At 41.5% G+C, this 17,187-nt stretch overlaps 4 protein-coding genes across 4 annotated transcripts; all 4 read left to right on the top strand.

Annotated features, from left to right (window-relative positions):
- The first annotated feature begins 1,110 nt into the window (after positions 1-1,110).
- On the top strand, positions 1,111-2,841 carry LOC140953233 (uncharacterized). Its single transcript, XM_073402733.1, has 3 exons — positions 1,111-1,118; positions 1,346-1,735; positions 2,505-2,841. The coding sequence occupies exons 1-3, from the start codon at positions 1,111-1,113 to the stop codon at positions 2,839-2,841; spliced, it is 735 nt and encodes a 244-aa protein (XP_073258834.1).
- A 1,937-nt stretch (positions 2,842-4,778) lies between these two features.
- On the top strand, positions 4,779-6,363 carry LOC140952804 (BTB/POZ domain-containing protein 6-like). Its single transcript, XM_073402251.1, has one exon. The coding sequence runs from the start codon at positions 4,820-4,822 to the stop codon at positions 5,816-5,818; it is 999 nt and encodes a 332-aa protein (XP_073258352.1). The 5' UTR covers positions 4,779-4,819; the 3' UTR covers positions 5,819-6,363.
- A 5,851-nt stretch (positions 6,364-12,214) lies between these two features.
- Positions 12,215-13,788, top strand: LOC140952573 (BTB/POZ domain-containing protein 6-like). Its single transcript, XM_073401999.1, has one exon. It carries the CDS (start codon positions 12,223-12,225, stop codon positions 13,537-13,539), a length of 1,317 nt encoding a protein of 438 aa, XP_073258100.1. The 5' UTR covers positions 12,215-12,222; the 3' UTR covers positions 13,540-13,788.
- Positions 13,789-14,454: 666 nt separating this feature from the next.
- LOC140951692 (BTB/POZ domain-containing protein 6-like) lies at positions 14,455-16,882 on the top strand. The gene has a single exon (XM_073401001.1). The coding sequence runs from the start codon at positions 14,538-14,540 to the stop codon at positions 15,957-15,959; it is 1,422 nt and encodes a 473-aa protein (XP_073257102.1). The 5' UTR covers positions 14,455-14,537; the 3' UTR covers positions 15,960-16,882.
- The last annotated feature ends 305 nt before the right edge of the window (positions 16,883-17,187 follow it).

The raw sequence follows: 17,187 nt of genomic DNA, 5'->3' as shown, positions 1-17,187 counted from the left end.
CGCTAATTAACATTCATGGACTTCAGACTACTTACTGGGTGTAAACAGGAACTTTTTAAGGAACGTGTCTTGGCAGACAAATTGCAAACTAGTATGGCTTGAATGGTCTAAGTTTGTCGTTGAAAATAGAGAGTTAAAGCCAACATGATAAAGCTTATGGGAAATGAACAGCTTCCCAATTAAAAACTTCTTTACACGCGTTTTTTTACATTTCGGCCGGAAAAATGCCCTTGCCTCTAAGAATATAAACCGATTTAAAAGCGTACAGGTGATTTGGTGCTTCTCAGTTATACATCTTTTATTGATTAATAAGAACGGTAACGAACATTAACCTCCGATTGTTATAAAAACAAAATATAAGAAAAATGATGACACATAAAGGCCGGGTACCCATCTAACAACGTAACCTAGCCTATAAAGGCTAGTTTTTGGACTGGAAAGGTAAGGAAACTAATCACTACGATGGTGGAAATGAAGAGCTATCTTGTTAAAACTTGTAGACTCGCTAGACCGCGCGACCACAATTTTGTAGTTCGCACCGTGGGCAAATTTTATGATCTTGGGCCAACCCTCGTTCATTTTTAAAACCATCTATTCGTATTCAGTCGGTGGAATTCTAAACAAAAGGAATAAACACTGATTTGAAACTGTAAGAGTAATTTGCTTTAAAGGGTCAAGTTATGCGACCGGCACTTGAGCTTTACTGCAGCGTCGCGTGTACAAAACTGATATATTTTGTATTTTTTGTATTTATTTTATACAAAGACGGACCTCTCAACAAACCCTACTCGGATTGACGAGTACCGTCCTATTAGTATTACAATTTAACCTGATCATGAAATCAAGCTTTATTTTCGTTTCGGTTGGACGCTACCACGAAAGAGGAAAATAACATTCGGTCTGATCTCAGGCTACACGGCTGATAAGTTTGAAACATTTTGATACACAAGTTGATTATACTTGCCAACTTCCAATTATTTGTTTATAGTTTGTTTCGCGGCAAAAACTCTTAGTCGTGTGTCGATCCATTCCATTCATTTGCAAACACTCTATTCATATTTATTCAGTGGAACTGATTGTAACAAGGTTCAGCGTTGTTGGAGGTAAAAGATGGTAAAGTAAATAAGGTACTTGACGGCTAATGGTGCGTCCCGGGAATTAAACGTTGCGTTTCGGTTGGTTACAGCATGTCAATCATTTAAGCCCACTCGTGCCAATTCCCGAACCAAAACTCCCTTGTTCTATACTTTTACTGTAATGTTCAACAACTCGAATCTCTCACCAAATGGAATTCTGCATGGATTCTAGGTTTCCACCATGCGCGACTGGTTCTAACTGCTTACAGATTTGTGAAGGATGGTCAAACCCCCGACCAGTCACCATATGACAACCTTTCTGATGCCGCAGCTGTAGGAGGAAAATCTAACCACTGGACTGCGGCTGTTGCACGCCAACATCCTGCAGTTGAAAGAAGTTCAATTATTGACCACGAGGAATGGCAGCTCCTTTATGAAGAATCTGATAAGCTTTTAAAGAAAAGTGACGATTTGTTTCAGAATTCCATTCGTAATACGATAGTAAAAGAAGCCTTGAACGAAACGTACAAGGAAGAGATAACTGAAAGTGAATGCCTCCCACAAAATCTACCTCTTGCTGGTGTTAGGAAGAAAGAGGAGTTTGTAATGTGGTCAGGAAGCGACACAATTCTTGGTGAAGATTTAGTCAAAGACATCAAGTCTGGAGATTGCTGAAAGATACAACTGAAGGTTGGCGAATGTGTATTGGTTACCCGGGGGGAGGGGGGGACTCAACAAAATTTTATGCGGAGAGGTTCCGCCCCAAGGTCCAACCCCTTACTCTTTTATATACCATTCTTGACAGAAAAAGTACCCCATTTCGTACAAATGATACCACATACTAGCTAGTTCAGAACGCTGCATCCCTTTTAACTTCTGTAAATACACCGTCTTCAGGGGCGTAGCCAGCTTTTCGACTAATTGTAGGCCTTGCTGACTTGTTTTTCGACATATCCTGAAAATTGCACGCATGGCTAGTACGTAGTGACCTCACCAACGCGTTGAGCTCTTAAGCTTTTTACCTCACCCCAACAACGCATAATTTATAACAAGCGGTAGAGTGCATGATCAAACCAAAACTTGTAGGCTCGGTCCTACAGGTCTGTGAACTAGCTACGCCCCTGGTCTTTTAAATTTGAGCAAAACAGTAAATCAGAAATTTTTCACAGCCATAAAATTTGCCTGTTGACCTTTTTTGGTCCTTTTACAGACCGCAATGTTATATTTCCCTAACCTTTCATATGCTTCAACTAATGAAACCCCCACCCCTTTATGTAACTGAAGCCTGAAAAAGGTATCCCTTTTGAGCAAAGGCTCCCCGTGTACGCCACTGTAGAGAGTACCCCCCGGATTGGATATCAGTGTTAAATGAACTGATAAATATACATATGTCTACCATTTTTTTCTATTGTACTATATTGTATGTAGTCTGAGTGGCTGTGTGAAAGGGTGGTCGCTACTGATGATAGAACAGCATTTGGTTTGCAATTGTGAAGAATCTCCTAGAAAAGAAGAGATACCTGTTCATGCCAAAGTATTTGTCCTGGCTGGAGGTACTATTCTTAATTCAGAAATCGAACCTGAGGCCCTTGGGCACTACCTCTGTGAACAACCAATTGCTTTCTGTCAGATTATTCTGAAGCAAGAAATTGTGGATAGCATCGAGAGGCGTCCAGAATGGAAAAGGAAAGTTGATCAACACAAAGCTAAGAACCCAGAAGATCCCATTCCTATTCCAATCGAAGATCCCACACCGCAGGTTTAAGACTGGAAAAAAATTATAACAAGAAATTGTAAACTCCCTGTTGTTGACTGGTCTAGATGTAATCTCTCTAAATAGCTGGATTTCTCGTTTTCCATGAAAAGTCAAGGCAGTGGTTTATTCAGCTGTAGTATTTCTTGATCTAGACATCCGGCAAGTAAAAAATTCAACTATATATCAATTTTAACCCCTTCACAACAGGCTTTACTTAAATCTGAAGGCAATCATTGTAACTGTAACTCCCGCTGTAACTATACTTATAACAAACAGCTTTGCTGCGTAGTTCCTCGTAGGCATACATTCAGTACGTGAAGATTAAAGTGTGCATAATTACTCACTCACTTTCTCTACTCTGTGTGTGTACACAGTGTTGGATTCCAGTCTTAAAAAATCGTCCATGGCACTGCCAAGTACACCGAGATGGCTTTCTCATATGGAGAGGTTGCTCCTAACATTGAATACTCGACTTCACAAGATGATGACTGATATGTGCAAGGCAGCCACTGCTTTTGGTGGGTTCCTTCCTGGCTCAGAGCCTTCATTTCAAAAGCCTAGCTTAGCCCTCCACATAACTGTAAGTACAAGACTTTTCTAAGCTTATCTTCCGCTGGAAATGATACACACACCGTCTACTAAACTGGTAAAAAAGGTTCATACAAATGACAGGTAATATAAGTAAAGATAGTATTATGTCAGGCGCCGGGTTCTTTTTAGGGCGAAAGGAGACATTTTGAGGACGCAAGCGTGTCCCCCTTGCACGCTTTAACCAACAAACCAATCGGCACCTAGATATATATATGTGGTGCCTGCCACGCAAGCTACTTTAATGGATCATGTTTTATGAGCCCGCGAGACTGAGCACCCTAGGCAAATCCTTGTTTTCACTAAAACCGCTGGACGCCAAAACCTGGTTGAGGTCATTGTTACCCAAGGTCTTCCACTTTAATGTCTATTATGTAAGCATAAGCACTTGCAATTGTTAGCATTTTTATCTCATTATTGCCTAATAGCGGTTACAACTATTTCCATCATTTTTCAAAATAATGTTTTCTAATTTCACGTCGCCGTTAAGCTAGAGATGAATTACTAATAACTACTCTTGTAGCAAAAAACGTCAGTCTTATATGAGAAATAGCTCAGGACATTTGGAATAAGGGATTTGCTTTTCAAAGAACTGTGAAAAACTGTTAAATATTCATAGTTTCCAAGCTCTCACTGTTATGTCTAAGGTTGATATCAAAGAATATCAAAAGTAATAATATCAAAAGACGGTTTAATTTTTCACATTTAAAATAAATTACCTAATTTCATTTTCTGTAACTGTGCAATAAGCAAAGTCGTTGAACTAGAGTCGGCTCAACGCCTTGTGATCAAACACAGTGATCAACTGCTACTGATGATGTAAAACTGTAGACGTAGATAATTTTACTATTATATACCACTTCGCATAATTTCAGCTTCACAAATCACCTTGTATCAGTTTATGAAATACGGCTAATTTGTAGTTCAAGCAAATTCTCTTAATTTACGTTACAGTAAGATCATAAGGCACATTTCATCTTGATAAATCTGTATTAGTATGATTATAAAGAACGGATGTAACGGTATACTAATTATATACAGCTTTTGAAAAACGTTTTTTTTATTATTTATTTATACCAGTAGGGTACATGTCGTATGGGTGAAGAGCAACGGACAAAGTGTAGTGGATCCACACTCCAAAGTCTGGTGTTACAAGACCCTCTATATTGGGCCATGTGGAGTGATTTCCACTAGAACTGTCTAGCAAGCATTGACGTCAGCAGCGAATTAAAGTACACCAAGCAAGACACTGAATGTTTTGCTACATGAATTTTAATTCATTGATGACGCAATCGTTTTTACCTTTCTTCATCAGCCCCTTTTCAGTTTTGCTTAAGCCGTTAACCAAAGGCAAAAAACCAGCTAACCCCAGCTTAATTTAATCGACATTTTAAAAATAATGTCGATTGACCCTGTGAGAGAGAAATTTTGGCAAACAACAGCAAAAAGTACCATTGAAGAAAGATGTAAGGCTATTTTCAACCAAGAATTATTGAGCGATGTAAAATTTGTGTTCCGTGGAATCCAAAGCGGAAGTGAAAGCATGAAGATTGCAGCACATAAGTTCGTGTTAGAGGTCAGTAGTCCAGTGTTTTACTCTATGTTTTATGGGCCTATAGCAGAGAGCAAAGATTGTGTCGAGATCTGTGATTGTGGTTCCGACATTTTTTTGGAGGTCCTCTCTTTCATATACACCAACGAGGCAAACTTAACTCCGGAAAATGTGATGCAAGTGCTGTATTTAGCAAAGAAATACTTGCTGCCGTCACTAGCTAACAAATGTTCTGTTTACCTTCAAGAGAATGTGGACGTATCGAGCGTGTTTCATGTCCTGCAACACGCACAGAAATATGAGGACAAAGATTTGTTCGAACATTGTTGGAAAATGATCGAGAATGAAACGGACGAGGCTATTAAATCAGATGATTTCATGACAATCGAGAGGCCAGTACTGGAAGAATTAGTACAGAAAAATTCGTTAAATGTTAAGGAAGTGGAGTTATTTAGGGCTGTCGATTGCTGGGCTGAAAGAGAATGTAAAAGGCAAGGTCTCATAGCAGGAGGATCTGTGAAAAGGAAGATTCTGGGAGAAAAGGTAATCAAGGGAATTCGTTTCCCAGTGATGAAAGAGAAAGAGTTTGAAAGTGCTCTGGACTGTGGGATACTGACCCAGAAAGAAACTTGCGACTTGGTGAAGTTTTTCGACTCTGTACCAAATACTTCACTTGACTCAGACTTTTGTAAAGTAAAACGGAAAGTTTCTCCTTTAATACCGAGTTTCCAGATTTCCATCGTTGGCGTATCATGGAAGTTGGGAACATTCTTCCGAATATTACGATATGATAGTACTCTCCTTCGACAAAGACATAAATCTGTGCACAGTTCGTCTCTTTGGTAGCAGAGACCATGAATTTCCTGTGACCTTGTGCATAAAGGTAGAGCAAAATAAGATGGTAATCGTCGACACTAGAGAAGCCAAATTTTTGTCCCGGCACGTGGAGAGTGAAATGGGAAATTATCCAGGATTTGATATTGACTTTGTGACCCCAATCGCGTTAAAAGCAAATACTTGATATGTGTTTCGTGCGGACATAAATGGTCCTCCATCCTGGTTTGGAGAGGGTGGGCAGTGCTGGGTCAATCACTCAGGGGTCAACTTTTACTTTGACAACTCCTCGCGTGAGGTTTCCACTTGTGTCGAAAGGGGACAGTTTTCTGAATTTCTTTTTACACTCGACTGAATCAGGAGTTCAAACACAAAGAACAAAGACCTTTAATATTGCTGTTAGATAGTGGGCACGTTAACATAAACAGATCCTTGTTCAATTGAAATGACAGGCAATTGTAGAGATTTCATTTTGCAAGCAATACATAATTCTGAATAGATATAAAATTCAGCGCGGATGGCTCAATGTTTCATCACTTATGACTTGCCACGTGATGGTGAAAGTCAAACGGAAATTTTTTTTTTACTAATCGAGACAAACGGTACCAAACCTAAATCAGAGGAAATAGAAAGAGAAATCACGGTAGTTAACAGTATTAAAGGAGATTCGTTTCTTAACTTCAGTTTGAAAATTAGAAATTTATGCTCTTGTTAAAGATAGGATGGACTTACAAATAAATTAGACACTCCGGATCATTTGACGTTTCTGGGAAAACACCTGTAGCATCAGGTCAGCGGTTATATTTAGCGCATGCCTACTGGAATAAAGTGTGTTCATTTGCATCCGCCATCTTGAGTGTATGTTGTGTCTTCTCGGAGAACACTTCATGGTGTCAGAAGTGGGATGGAGCACCTGAAACCGCCTGAAGCTCTGATATTGTCTACAGCGACAAATAAAGCCGAAGCATGGCGGCGTTGGAAAATGTCATGGGACCTGTACAAAGTTGCGAGCGGACTCGATCAAAAGGATGAAAAGATTCAAGTCGCTACGTTGCTCCACGTGCTTGGCAAGGAATGTGTGGAAATTTTTTTAAATTTTGTGTGGGATTCTGAGGATGATCGGGATAAAATTGAGGCCGTCGAGGGAAAGTTCAAAGCTCATTGTGAACCACTAACCTCGAGGCACTTCAATCGTTATTTGTTTATCGAACGGAAACAGCAAGACGGAGAGACAGTCGATGAATGCTGTAGCGCATTGAAAACACTAGCTAAGAACAGCGACCTCGGTGATAAAGAAGAATCTTGGATTACATCCATGTTAGTCCTGGGGCTTAAGGATCCGCTTTCCAAAGAAAGACTGATGGAGAGAGAAAAGAGTTTAGAGAAAACATTGCAAGCAGCTCGCATCGCCGAAACAACATGAAGAGCATAAAAGAAGAGGGTAGCAAAGTTGAGAAAGTGGATGTAGTAGACGGCAAAGGACAGAAGCCTCAATGGGGAATGCCCTGTAGGAGTTGTGGTATTCGACATGCCCGAGATTCATGTCCTGCTGCCGGGCGACGCTGCCACAAGTGCCAGAAAATGAACCATTTTTCAAGGATGTGTCGTACCCCAGATAGACAAAAGAAACAGGTAAACACTCTTGATGATTGTGACTCTGACTCTGAAGTTATGTTCATTGGAGCAGTCAATGCAGGAGACAAAGACTGGGTTGAAACTGTCAATTTTGGAACTGTTCAAGAAGTCTTTAAACTAGATACTGGGGCCCAATGCAATGTCTTGCCCAAAGCCGCATATGACAAAATTACAACAAAACCCTTTGCAACCTTCCTCGGCAAGATTAGAAAGTTACTCCAAAACTTGTATTAGACCTGTTGGAAAGTGTGAGTTGCCTTGTTGGGTGCGTGGGGAAAGGTATCAAGTATGTTTTCAAGTGGTTGATGGAAATTACATGCCCCTCCTGGGTAGATCATCCTGTGAGAGTATGGGCCTAATCCAGCGCATAAATGCTATTGAAAGTGTCAGTATTCTTGATGAGTTCCCTGAAGTATTCCAAGGACTTGGGTGCCTCCCAGGAAAATATCACATTAGTGTTGACGCCTCTGTTCCTCCTGTGGTCCACCCACCCAGACGAGTTCCTCACTCCAAGCGAGTCCCACTGAAGAAAGAGTTAGATCGTATGGAGAATGTTGGCATTGTAGAGAAAGTTCCCTTGAATGAACCTGCCGATTGGGTAAGCAGCCTTGTTTGTGTTGATAAACCGGATGGGTCTATTCGTGTATGCTTAGATCCTAAAGATCTTAATGTTGCCATTAAAAGAGAACACTACCCTTTGCCAGTGGTAGATGACATCACAACTAGTTGTTCAGGAGCCACACTATTTTCAACTTTGGATGCAGAAAAAGCATTCTACCAGATCCAGTTAGACGAGGAGAGTAGCAAGCTCCTGACATTTAATACCCCCTTCGGGAGGTATAGATACCTGAGGATGCCGATGGGGATTAAGTCTGCTCCAGAAGTTTACCAACAAAGAATGGAGTCTTTGAAGGACTGCCGGGTGTGAAAGTCATCATGGATGACATAATCATACATGGTCGAACTGGGCCGGAACATGATACACGGTTGAGGGCTGTTCTGCAGCGTGCCAAAGATAACAATCTCAGATTGAAGAAGTCAAAGTGCCATATACAACAGGAAGAGGTGAAGTTCCATGGCCACTTGTTCTCCCATGACGGTTTGAAGACAGACCCAGAGAAGGTCAGAGCCATAGTTGAAATGCCAAGGCCAACAGACAAATCTGGTGTACAAAGATTGTTGGGGATGATCAACTATGTCAGTAAATTCATCCCCAACATGTCTGACCTTACTGCACCATTAAGACAGTTACTACACCAAGATGTTCAGTGGCACTGGGAAGAGCAGCAGGAAGCTAGTTTTAAAGCAATCAAGGAATCGCTTGTCCGCGCCCCTATTTTAGGATATTATGATGCAAAGAAATCCCTGACACTACAAGTTGATGCCAGTTCAACTGGGCTGGGTGCAGCATTGATTCAGGAAGACCGACCAATAGCTTATGCCTCAAAGGCACTTACGCCCACTCAAGAAAGGTATGCCCAAATTGAAAAGGAACTTTTGGCAGTAGTATTTGGCTGTGCCAAATTTGCAGAGTACATCGTGGGTCGTGATGTCACCGTTGAATCAGATCATAAACCTTTGGAGGCAATTATGAAGAAGCCCTTACACGTAGCACCCTTACGGCTGCAACGGATGTTGGTCCAACTCCAGCGCTTTCCAGGAATCAATGTGGTATACAAGCGCGGAGACAGCCTACATTTAGCGGATGCTTTGTCTCGAGCCCATTTGGAAGAACAGCTGACGAATGCTGAGCAACTGGACATAAACTTAGTAGAGGATGTTATCTCTGACCACCAGTTGGCCCGTTTCGCTGAGGCAACTAAGGAAGATGCGATTTTGTCTGACCTGCAACAAGTTATTTTGTCGGGTTGGCCAGATTCCAAAGGGCAAGTCCCACCCAATGCACAGGAGTTTTGGAATTACCGTGATGAATTAACAGTAGCCCAGGGACTGATCGTTAAGGGACAAAAGATTGTTGTACCAAGTAGCTTGAGAGGAGAGATGCTTGAGAAACTGCATGAGGGACACCTGGGTATCAACAAGACAATAGCGAGAGCGCGGGACGTATTGTTCTGGCCCAGGATGAGAGTGGAGATCACCGAGAAGATTAAAAACTGTCCTGTATGTCTAGAAAATCGACCAAGTCAGCAGCCTGAACCATTGAAGTCGCACGAGATCCCACCATTGCCTTGGGCTAAGGTTGGCACAGATATTCTGCACAAGAATGGTCGGAACTACCTCGTTACTGTCGATTATTACTCCAAGTGGCCAGAAATGACTTTACTCCCGTCAATGACAAGCACCGGAGTAATTACAGCTCTTAAATCCCAGTTTGCGAGATATGGAGTCCATTCAGTTGTCGTTTCTGACAATGGCCCCTGTTACAGCTCTGCAGAATTTAGGAAGTTTTCAGAAGACTGGGGTTTTGAACACATCACTTCAAGTCCTGGGTACCCACAATCCAATGGCCAGTCAGAGAGAACCGTCAAGACCGTTAAAGCAATGCTGGAGAAAGCTGGTGACCCATACAAAGCTCTCCTTTCTTACCGAAATACACCCCTGGAGGAAGTTAGTCTGTCACCCTCACAAATGCTAATGGGCAGACGTTTGCGTACCTCAATTCCAGCGACTGAGGATTTGTTGAAACCTCAACTCTATGACCCTGAAGATGTCCTCCCTAAGTTAAAAGAAAGGCAGAGAAAGCAGAAGCTGCAGCATGACAGAAAAGCAAAGGAACTGCCCCCTTTGAGGGATGGTGAGGTTGTAAGAGTTAGAGAAGGCAACAAGTGGAAACCTGCTAGAGTTACACAGGTTCTTCCCTCACCCAGGTCTTATAAGGTTGAAACAGAGCGTGGAGAGTACCGAAGAAACCGTCGACATTTATTAAGAACTGAAGAGTCTCAGATCCCGGAAATCACCCCTACACCGGAAGTCTTGAATGATGAGGACCTGACAGACACCGAAGTTGAGCCATCCTCTGTTAGAGTGGCCCACGAGAATCCTGTAACACCGCCAACCGGAATGTCTACGGCTACTACCACACGGTCTGGTCGGACAATTAGGGAACCGCAGAGATTTAAGGACTATGTTAAGTATTAGATACAAAGCAGACACTTTGCAGCTTTTCATTTAAGCTTTCTGTTTTTCAGTTTTCAGGAAAGGACACATTGCTCTCGTTGCAACATTGTCTCGTGTTTCTTTTTTTTGTTGTTGTTTGTTTCTTTTTTTATTGTTACGGTTTGTTTGTTAAATTCAGTAATTTCAGGTTTCTTTGTTTCTTAAAAAAAAAGGGGGGGTGTAGCATCAGGTCAGCGGTTATATTTAGCGCATGCCTACTGGAATAAAGTGTGTTCATTTGCATCCGCCATCTTGAGTGTATGTTGTGTCTTCTCGGAGAACACTTCAACACCCACCTACCCCTCCCCTAAACCAACATTAACACTTAGTTCTTACTTAGAGCAAAGTGTTGGATTTGGGGAGGGGTAGGTGGGCAGCTTCACAGAAACGTAAAATGATCCGACACTCCAGTGGATGGTCATACAACTATACAGTCAATACCCATAACTCATACTAATAATCCCCATAGCGCATGCTGATATGGCACTACATCCCTTCCTTTTCTTAAAATAACAAAGCCCTAACGTTTACAGAACCAGAGCACAAAAATGTACAGAACTTTGGAAAATTAACGCGAAACCATCAGGTCTATCGGTCCTAAACCTCCTTCACGAGGCAACACCTGAAAAAAATAAATAAAAGCGATTTAACCACGACATTAACAAAGTCATCAAATCGCGGAGGTCTTCGATCCTGACACGTAGACCTACGAATACTCTCCTGCGGTCGATGGCTCTCTGTTTCTTTGTTGCTTTCATCTGCTCGTTTATCTTCCTTCTCATCTATCTCTGCGCTAAGTGATTCTTGGCTTAACACCTTTTCTTCGCCAGCACAAACGGGTACTTTTTCAATGCCGTTTACAGTGGGACTCTTCTAGGCATGGTACCTCTTCACGAAAGCTGCGTTGCGTGTGATCTTCCAACCTCGTCCCTAGGGAAAAGTGCCCTGGGGACAAGGTTGGTGATCTCCGATTTGGCGTAGTCTCTGACAGTAACCTCACTCCCGTCTTCCGGATAACATCGAAAGGGCTAGGGCAGAAGTTACTCATTGACAACTTGTTTGACTTCTCCGCCCTGAGCAACACTTCATCACCGAGTTCAATAGACTTGGAAACAGCGCCCCTCATTTTCACTGCATACGCCTTCCCTTTCAACTTGCTGGACCAGTCTCTCTCATGAACTCCTTGTCTATTAAGATCAACAGTTTCTCTACTCAACTCTGGCAGTTTGGTCCTCACTTCCCGTCCAAACATTAGAGAGAAGGGTGAGGGCCCTGAAGTAACTTGCGCGGAAGCTCTGTCAGCAATTCTTGTTTTCGGCGCTCGCATCCTGGAGACACTTTAGCAGAGAGCGATTCTGGTGTTCAACGTCTTGGTGGCTTGGGGGCGTCGTCTGCTGATGCTCATCACCAATGTGATGCAACGTCCTCCCTCCTTCCTTCTGGCGAGTGAGGAGCGCCAAGGACGCGCAAATGCCCTTTCACTTCCCTAATTCAAGCGCCTGTCACGCCGCAGGCTACAAGTGCACAACAGACATTTTGACATATAAGTGTAAACTTTTTTTGTTATGGAGACTATGTGATGGTTTAACATGAAGAGTAATCCAGAACGAAAGGAGAAATTCCTAAGGATTACTGAAAGGTGTTTCCAAAAAGGTGTTCCAGGCATGCCTATGGATCCTGAAAGAAAGGAATTTTGGCAAACAATAGCAAGAAGTACTATTAAGGAAAGATGTAAAGCTATTTTCATCCAAGAATTATTAAGCGATGTGAAATTTGCTGCTTGTAGTAAAGGTGGAAGTGGAAGCAAGACGATACCAGCACACAAGTTTGTGTTAGCAATCAGTAGCCCAGTGTTCTTTGCTATGTTTTATGGTGAAATGGCGGAGAGAGATTGTGTTGAGATCCCTGATTGTGAGTACGAGAGCCTGTTGGAGGTGCTCCGTTTTATATACAGCGACGAGGCAAACTTAAACCCTGGTAATGTGATGCAAGTGCTGTATTTAGCGAAGAAATACATGCTACCTTCACTGGCCGACAAGTGCTCTGTTTACCTTCAAGAGAACATAGACGCGTCAAGCGTGTTTCATGTCTTACCGCAGGCCCAGAAATATGAAGAAACAGATCTGTTGGATTGTTGTTGGAAACATATTGAGGACGAAACAGAGGAAGCTGTAAAATCGGACGGTTTCTTGACAATCGAGAGGTCAGTACTCGAGGAATTAGTAGAGAGAGATTCATTAAATGTCAAGGAAGTGGAATTGTTCAAGGCTGTCGATAGCTGGGCGAAAATAGAATGTGAAAAGCAAGGCCTCAAAACAGAAGGATCAGTGAAAAGAAGGATTCTGGGAGAAAGGATCGTCAAGGGAATACGTTTCCCCGTGATGGAGGAGAAAGAGTTTGCAAGTGTTGTTCTTGACAGTGGGATACTTAGCCACAAAGAGACTAACGACTTGGTGAAGTATTTTAACTCTGTACCAAATACTTCACTTGAATTTTCACAAGAAAATAGAAAAGGTTCTCTTGTGCGTCGCGTTTATAGGTTTTCATCGTTTTTGGAAGGTTGGAAGGAATCATCCAAGTTCTGTGATGTGATAGGACTCTCCTGCGACAAAGACATAAATCTGTGTGCAGTTCGTCTCTTTGGTAACAAAGGCAAAGAATATCGTGTGCACTTGGAAATACAGGCAGATGGTTCTGATTTGATTAGAAGTAAAGATGCTCAATATTTGCCTAGACAGATCAAGAGTGAAATGGGAAGTTATCCAGGATTTGATGTAATGTTTAAACCTCCGATCGCGTTAAAAGCAAACTCTAAATACTGGCTTATAGCGGACATATGTGGTCCTCCATCCTGGTATGGAAAGGGTGGACAGTCTTGTATGCACTGCTCTGGAGTTACCTTCAAATTTTACAACCTTGATGGAATGGCTCAACGGGTAAAAAAGGGGCAATTCCCTGAACTTCTGTTTACACTCGCCTGAATAGGAAGTTATGGTCTAGAGCCAGAAGAACGTGTTGGTCCCACAGCGTGGAATCCGTAATCCAAGACTGTCTTGGATTACCTTCCATGCAGCAAATATTGCATGCGTTGTTTCTGACTAACTGCCCCTTGGTCTCCAATGTAAAATATCTAGTTCAATGTAAGGAATGTGATGGATATGTGAAAAATAGAATTCTACCCTCGTTTTATAAGTACAATGATCTTTAAAATAACCTAAAATAAATCATAACACGATTAATCATTAAATGAGATACATCACTCAGATTCATGAAACATAGTTCATCAAGCTTTAGCAGCTTTGCTACTAACCAGAGGGGGCGGGGGGGGGGAGGGTACTCCCTATAATGGTCTATACGGGGAGGCTCCGCCCAAAAGGGGTACCTTTTCAGGCTTCAGGGGTATGAAAAGGTAGGGAATTCACCTGTTAAGGTATATAAAAGGGTTGGGAAATCTGTCATTTGGGTCTGTAAAAGGGCCCAAAAGGGCTAACAGATGAATTTTATGGCCTTAAAAAGTCGAGAAAACTTTCTCTTTTTGTGATTGATTCCTATTTAAAAGACAGTGCATTTACAGCAGTTAAAAGGGATGCAAAGTTCTAAACAAGGTATGTGAAAGTGGTACCATTTGTCAATAGAAGGTACATGAAGGGATACCATTTTCATGAAAAATGGTATATAAAAGGTTAAGGGGTTGGACCTTGGGCGGAGTCTCCCTGTATAAACATTTGTTGATTACCCCCTCCCCCCCTTTTAACTTCGCTATTTGCTATTTTGTTTTGTTTTGTTGTTTTTGTTTTTTTTTTGTTGTTGTTTTCTTTCTTTTGTCACTTTTCACTTGTATTTAATTTGATGTTGTTGTTGTTGTTAAAATAAATAAATAAATAAATAAAGGCTACAAGTGCACAACAGACATATTAAAGACAGACAAATGTAAACAAGTGCTCTCTCTTTTGTTATGGAGACTATGTGATGGTTTAACATGAAGAGTGATCCAAAACGAAAGGAAAAATTCCCATTGAAAGGATTATTGAGAATTGTATCCAGGGGTATCTTTTGTTCAATATTTATTCCAGTCATGTCTATGGATCCTGAAAGAGAGGAATTTTGGCAAACAATAGCAAGAAGTACTATTAAGGAAAGATGTAAAGCTATTTTCAACCAAGAATTATTAAGCGATGTGAAATTTGCGGTTTGTCGCGAAGGCGGAAGTGGAAGCAAGACGATACCAGCGCATAAGTTTGTGTTAGCAATCAGTAGCCCAGTGTTCTTTGCCATGTTTTATGGTGAAATGGCAGAGGGAGATTGTGTTAAGATCCCTGATTGTGAGTACGAGAGCCTGTTGGAGGTACTCCGTTTTATATACAGCGACGAGGCAAACTTTAACCCTGGTAATGTTATGGAAGTGCTGTATTTAGCGAAGAAATACATGCTACCGACACTGGCCAAAAAGTGCTCTGTATACCTCAAAGAGAATCTGGACGCGTCAAGCGTGTTTCATGTCTTACCGCAGGTCGAGAAATATGAAGAGAAAGATCCGTTGGATCATTGTTGGAAACTTATTGAGAACGAAACGGTGGAAGCTGTAAAATCGGATGGTTTCGTGGCAATCGAGAGGTCAGTACTTGAAGAATTAGTGGAAAGAGATTCATTAAATATCAAGGAGGTGGAATTGTTCAAGGCTGTCGATTGCTGGGCTGGAATGGAATGTGAAAAGCGGGGCCTCAAAGCGGAAGGATCAGTGAAAAGAAGGATTCTCGGAGAAAGGATCGTCAAGGGAATACGTTTCCCCGTGATGGAACAAAAAGAGTTTGCAGGCGTTGTTTTGGACTGTGGGATACTCACTCACAAAGAGACTTGTGACTTGGTGAAGTATTTTAACTCTGTACCGAATACTTCACTTGACTTTTCAATAGAAAGTAGAAAAGATCCTCTTGTGCGTCGAGTTTCTAGGTTTTCATCGGTGGTGGAAGGGTGGACACATTCATCCGAATGGATCGACAATATAATATTTTCCTTTGACAAAGACATAAATCTGTGCACAGTTCGTCTCTTTGCAAGCAAAAACAATGAATTTTGTTTGTCCAGCTTTGATATGTATGAAGAGGGCGGTAACATGATACTCGGCGACACCAAACAAGCCAAATTTTTGTCTAAACACGTGGAGAGTGAAATAGGAAATTATCTAGGATTTGATATTGAGTTTGAACCTCCGATCGCGTTAAAAGCAAATACCAGGTACGTGTTTGAGGCAAACATAGATGCCGCTCTAACCTGGTATGGAGAGGGTGGGAAGACTTGTGTGCAACACTCTGGGGTCAACTTCTACTTTGACGACGTGTCTAAATGTTCCACTTGTGTAGAAAGGGGACAATTCTCTGAATTTCTGTTCACGATCGCCTAAATCAGAAGTGATAGTTTAAAAACATTTTTTTTCAAACTATTTTATGAAAAAGGTGAGGCGTTAATGTTCTTCTTCTTTGAACTTGTTCAAAGTTGGGGCGCTCGCCTCAAATTCCGCAGGGATGATAAGACTGTTTTGGAGGTACCTCTTAATCCGCTGTTAATATATTATTCATATTGAATGAAGTAGTTGATGACATCTACGTTACCAAGAATATACGCTTAAACTTGTAAGCGCAAGACCTTGCCGTTTTGGCAAGTGTTGAAATTCCCTGATTAGTCCTTTTTGAGCTTTTTTTTTTTCCAAAATAGCTTATATGTGAGTGGTATGAGCGTATGCATCCTCGGAGACCCAGGGGCAGCTAGTCGGGACAATAGAATGTTCGTGGTGAAAGTTTATACTATAAGATCGAGAAGAGCTTTAAATAAACTATCACCATGAACATTCTATCCCCCCGACTAGCTGCCCCAGGGTCTTCGAGGATGGAGCGTATGTACCTTTGTGGTTGTGTGTGCTTTTATGTGGGTTGTAGGGCGTTAAGCCAATAAGGTGGGAGTTACTATGGGTTGATTCTAGGAACCAATGAGATTCTGACTTTTAAACATGACATTTCTAAAGGTCAAAGAAGGGCACTTTGAGACCGCCGTTTTTCCTGGTTCTTCACAACTTTTTTCTTCTTTCATTACGGCTTAAGGTGTTTAGAACCATAACATTAAAATATCTTTATGATTCAAACATTGAGTCAAGTGATGCAGCTGTTTAAGGGTTCAAATTTTAGTTTGGGTGCTGTTCGAGACATTTATGACCTAATTCGGCTATTGCCTTAAACGGTACAACTCACATGTTTCATAATTTATGAGTTTTGTTTCACCTGCTTCAAGGTTTGAATACTACCATAGCACTAAAAATAATGTAATAATGAAAAAAAGATAAAATAAATGAAATAAAATTGTAGCCTGTTTTCCATGAATGCCGTGTTTCAGTTAGAAGTTAACAGGCGCAGAAAGCTAGTCAAAGAGTTTGCTTGACCATAACAAAGGGAAAATAATTGTTCCACAGAACAGTCTCGTTGTAGCAGAAGCTATTTCAGAAGTAATTGGTTCGTGGCAAGGGATCAGCAAGCTTACTAAAATCTTTAAGATTATAGGAATTAAATATATCGTTGCAATGCATAAATTTAGAAGACAGCGAATCAGGCGCAAGGCGGGCAAGACTTTATACAACAGTC

The sequence above is a fragment of the Porites lutea genome, chromosome 11 (assembly GCF_958299795.1).
Source record: "Porites lutea chromosome 11, jaPorLute2.1, whole genome shotgun sequence".
In the NCBI taxonomy this organism is placed as follows: Eukaryota; Metazoa; Cnidaria; class Anthozoa; order Scleractinia; family Poritidae; genus Porites; species Porites lutea.
The sequence above is the reverse complement of the archived record's forward strand: the minus strand, read 5'-3'. Positions and strand labels throughout refer to the sequence as shown.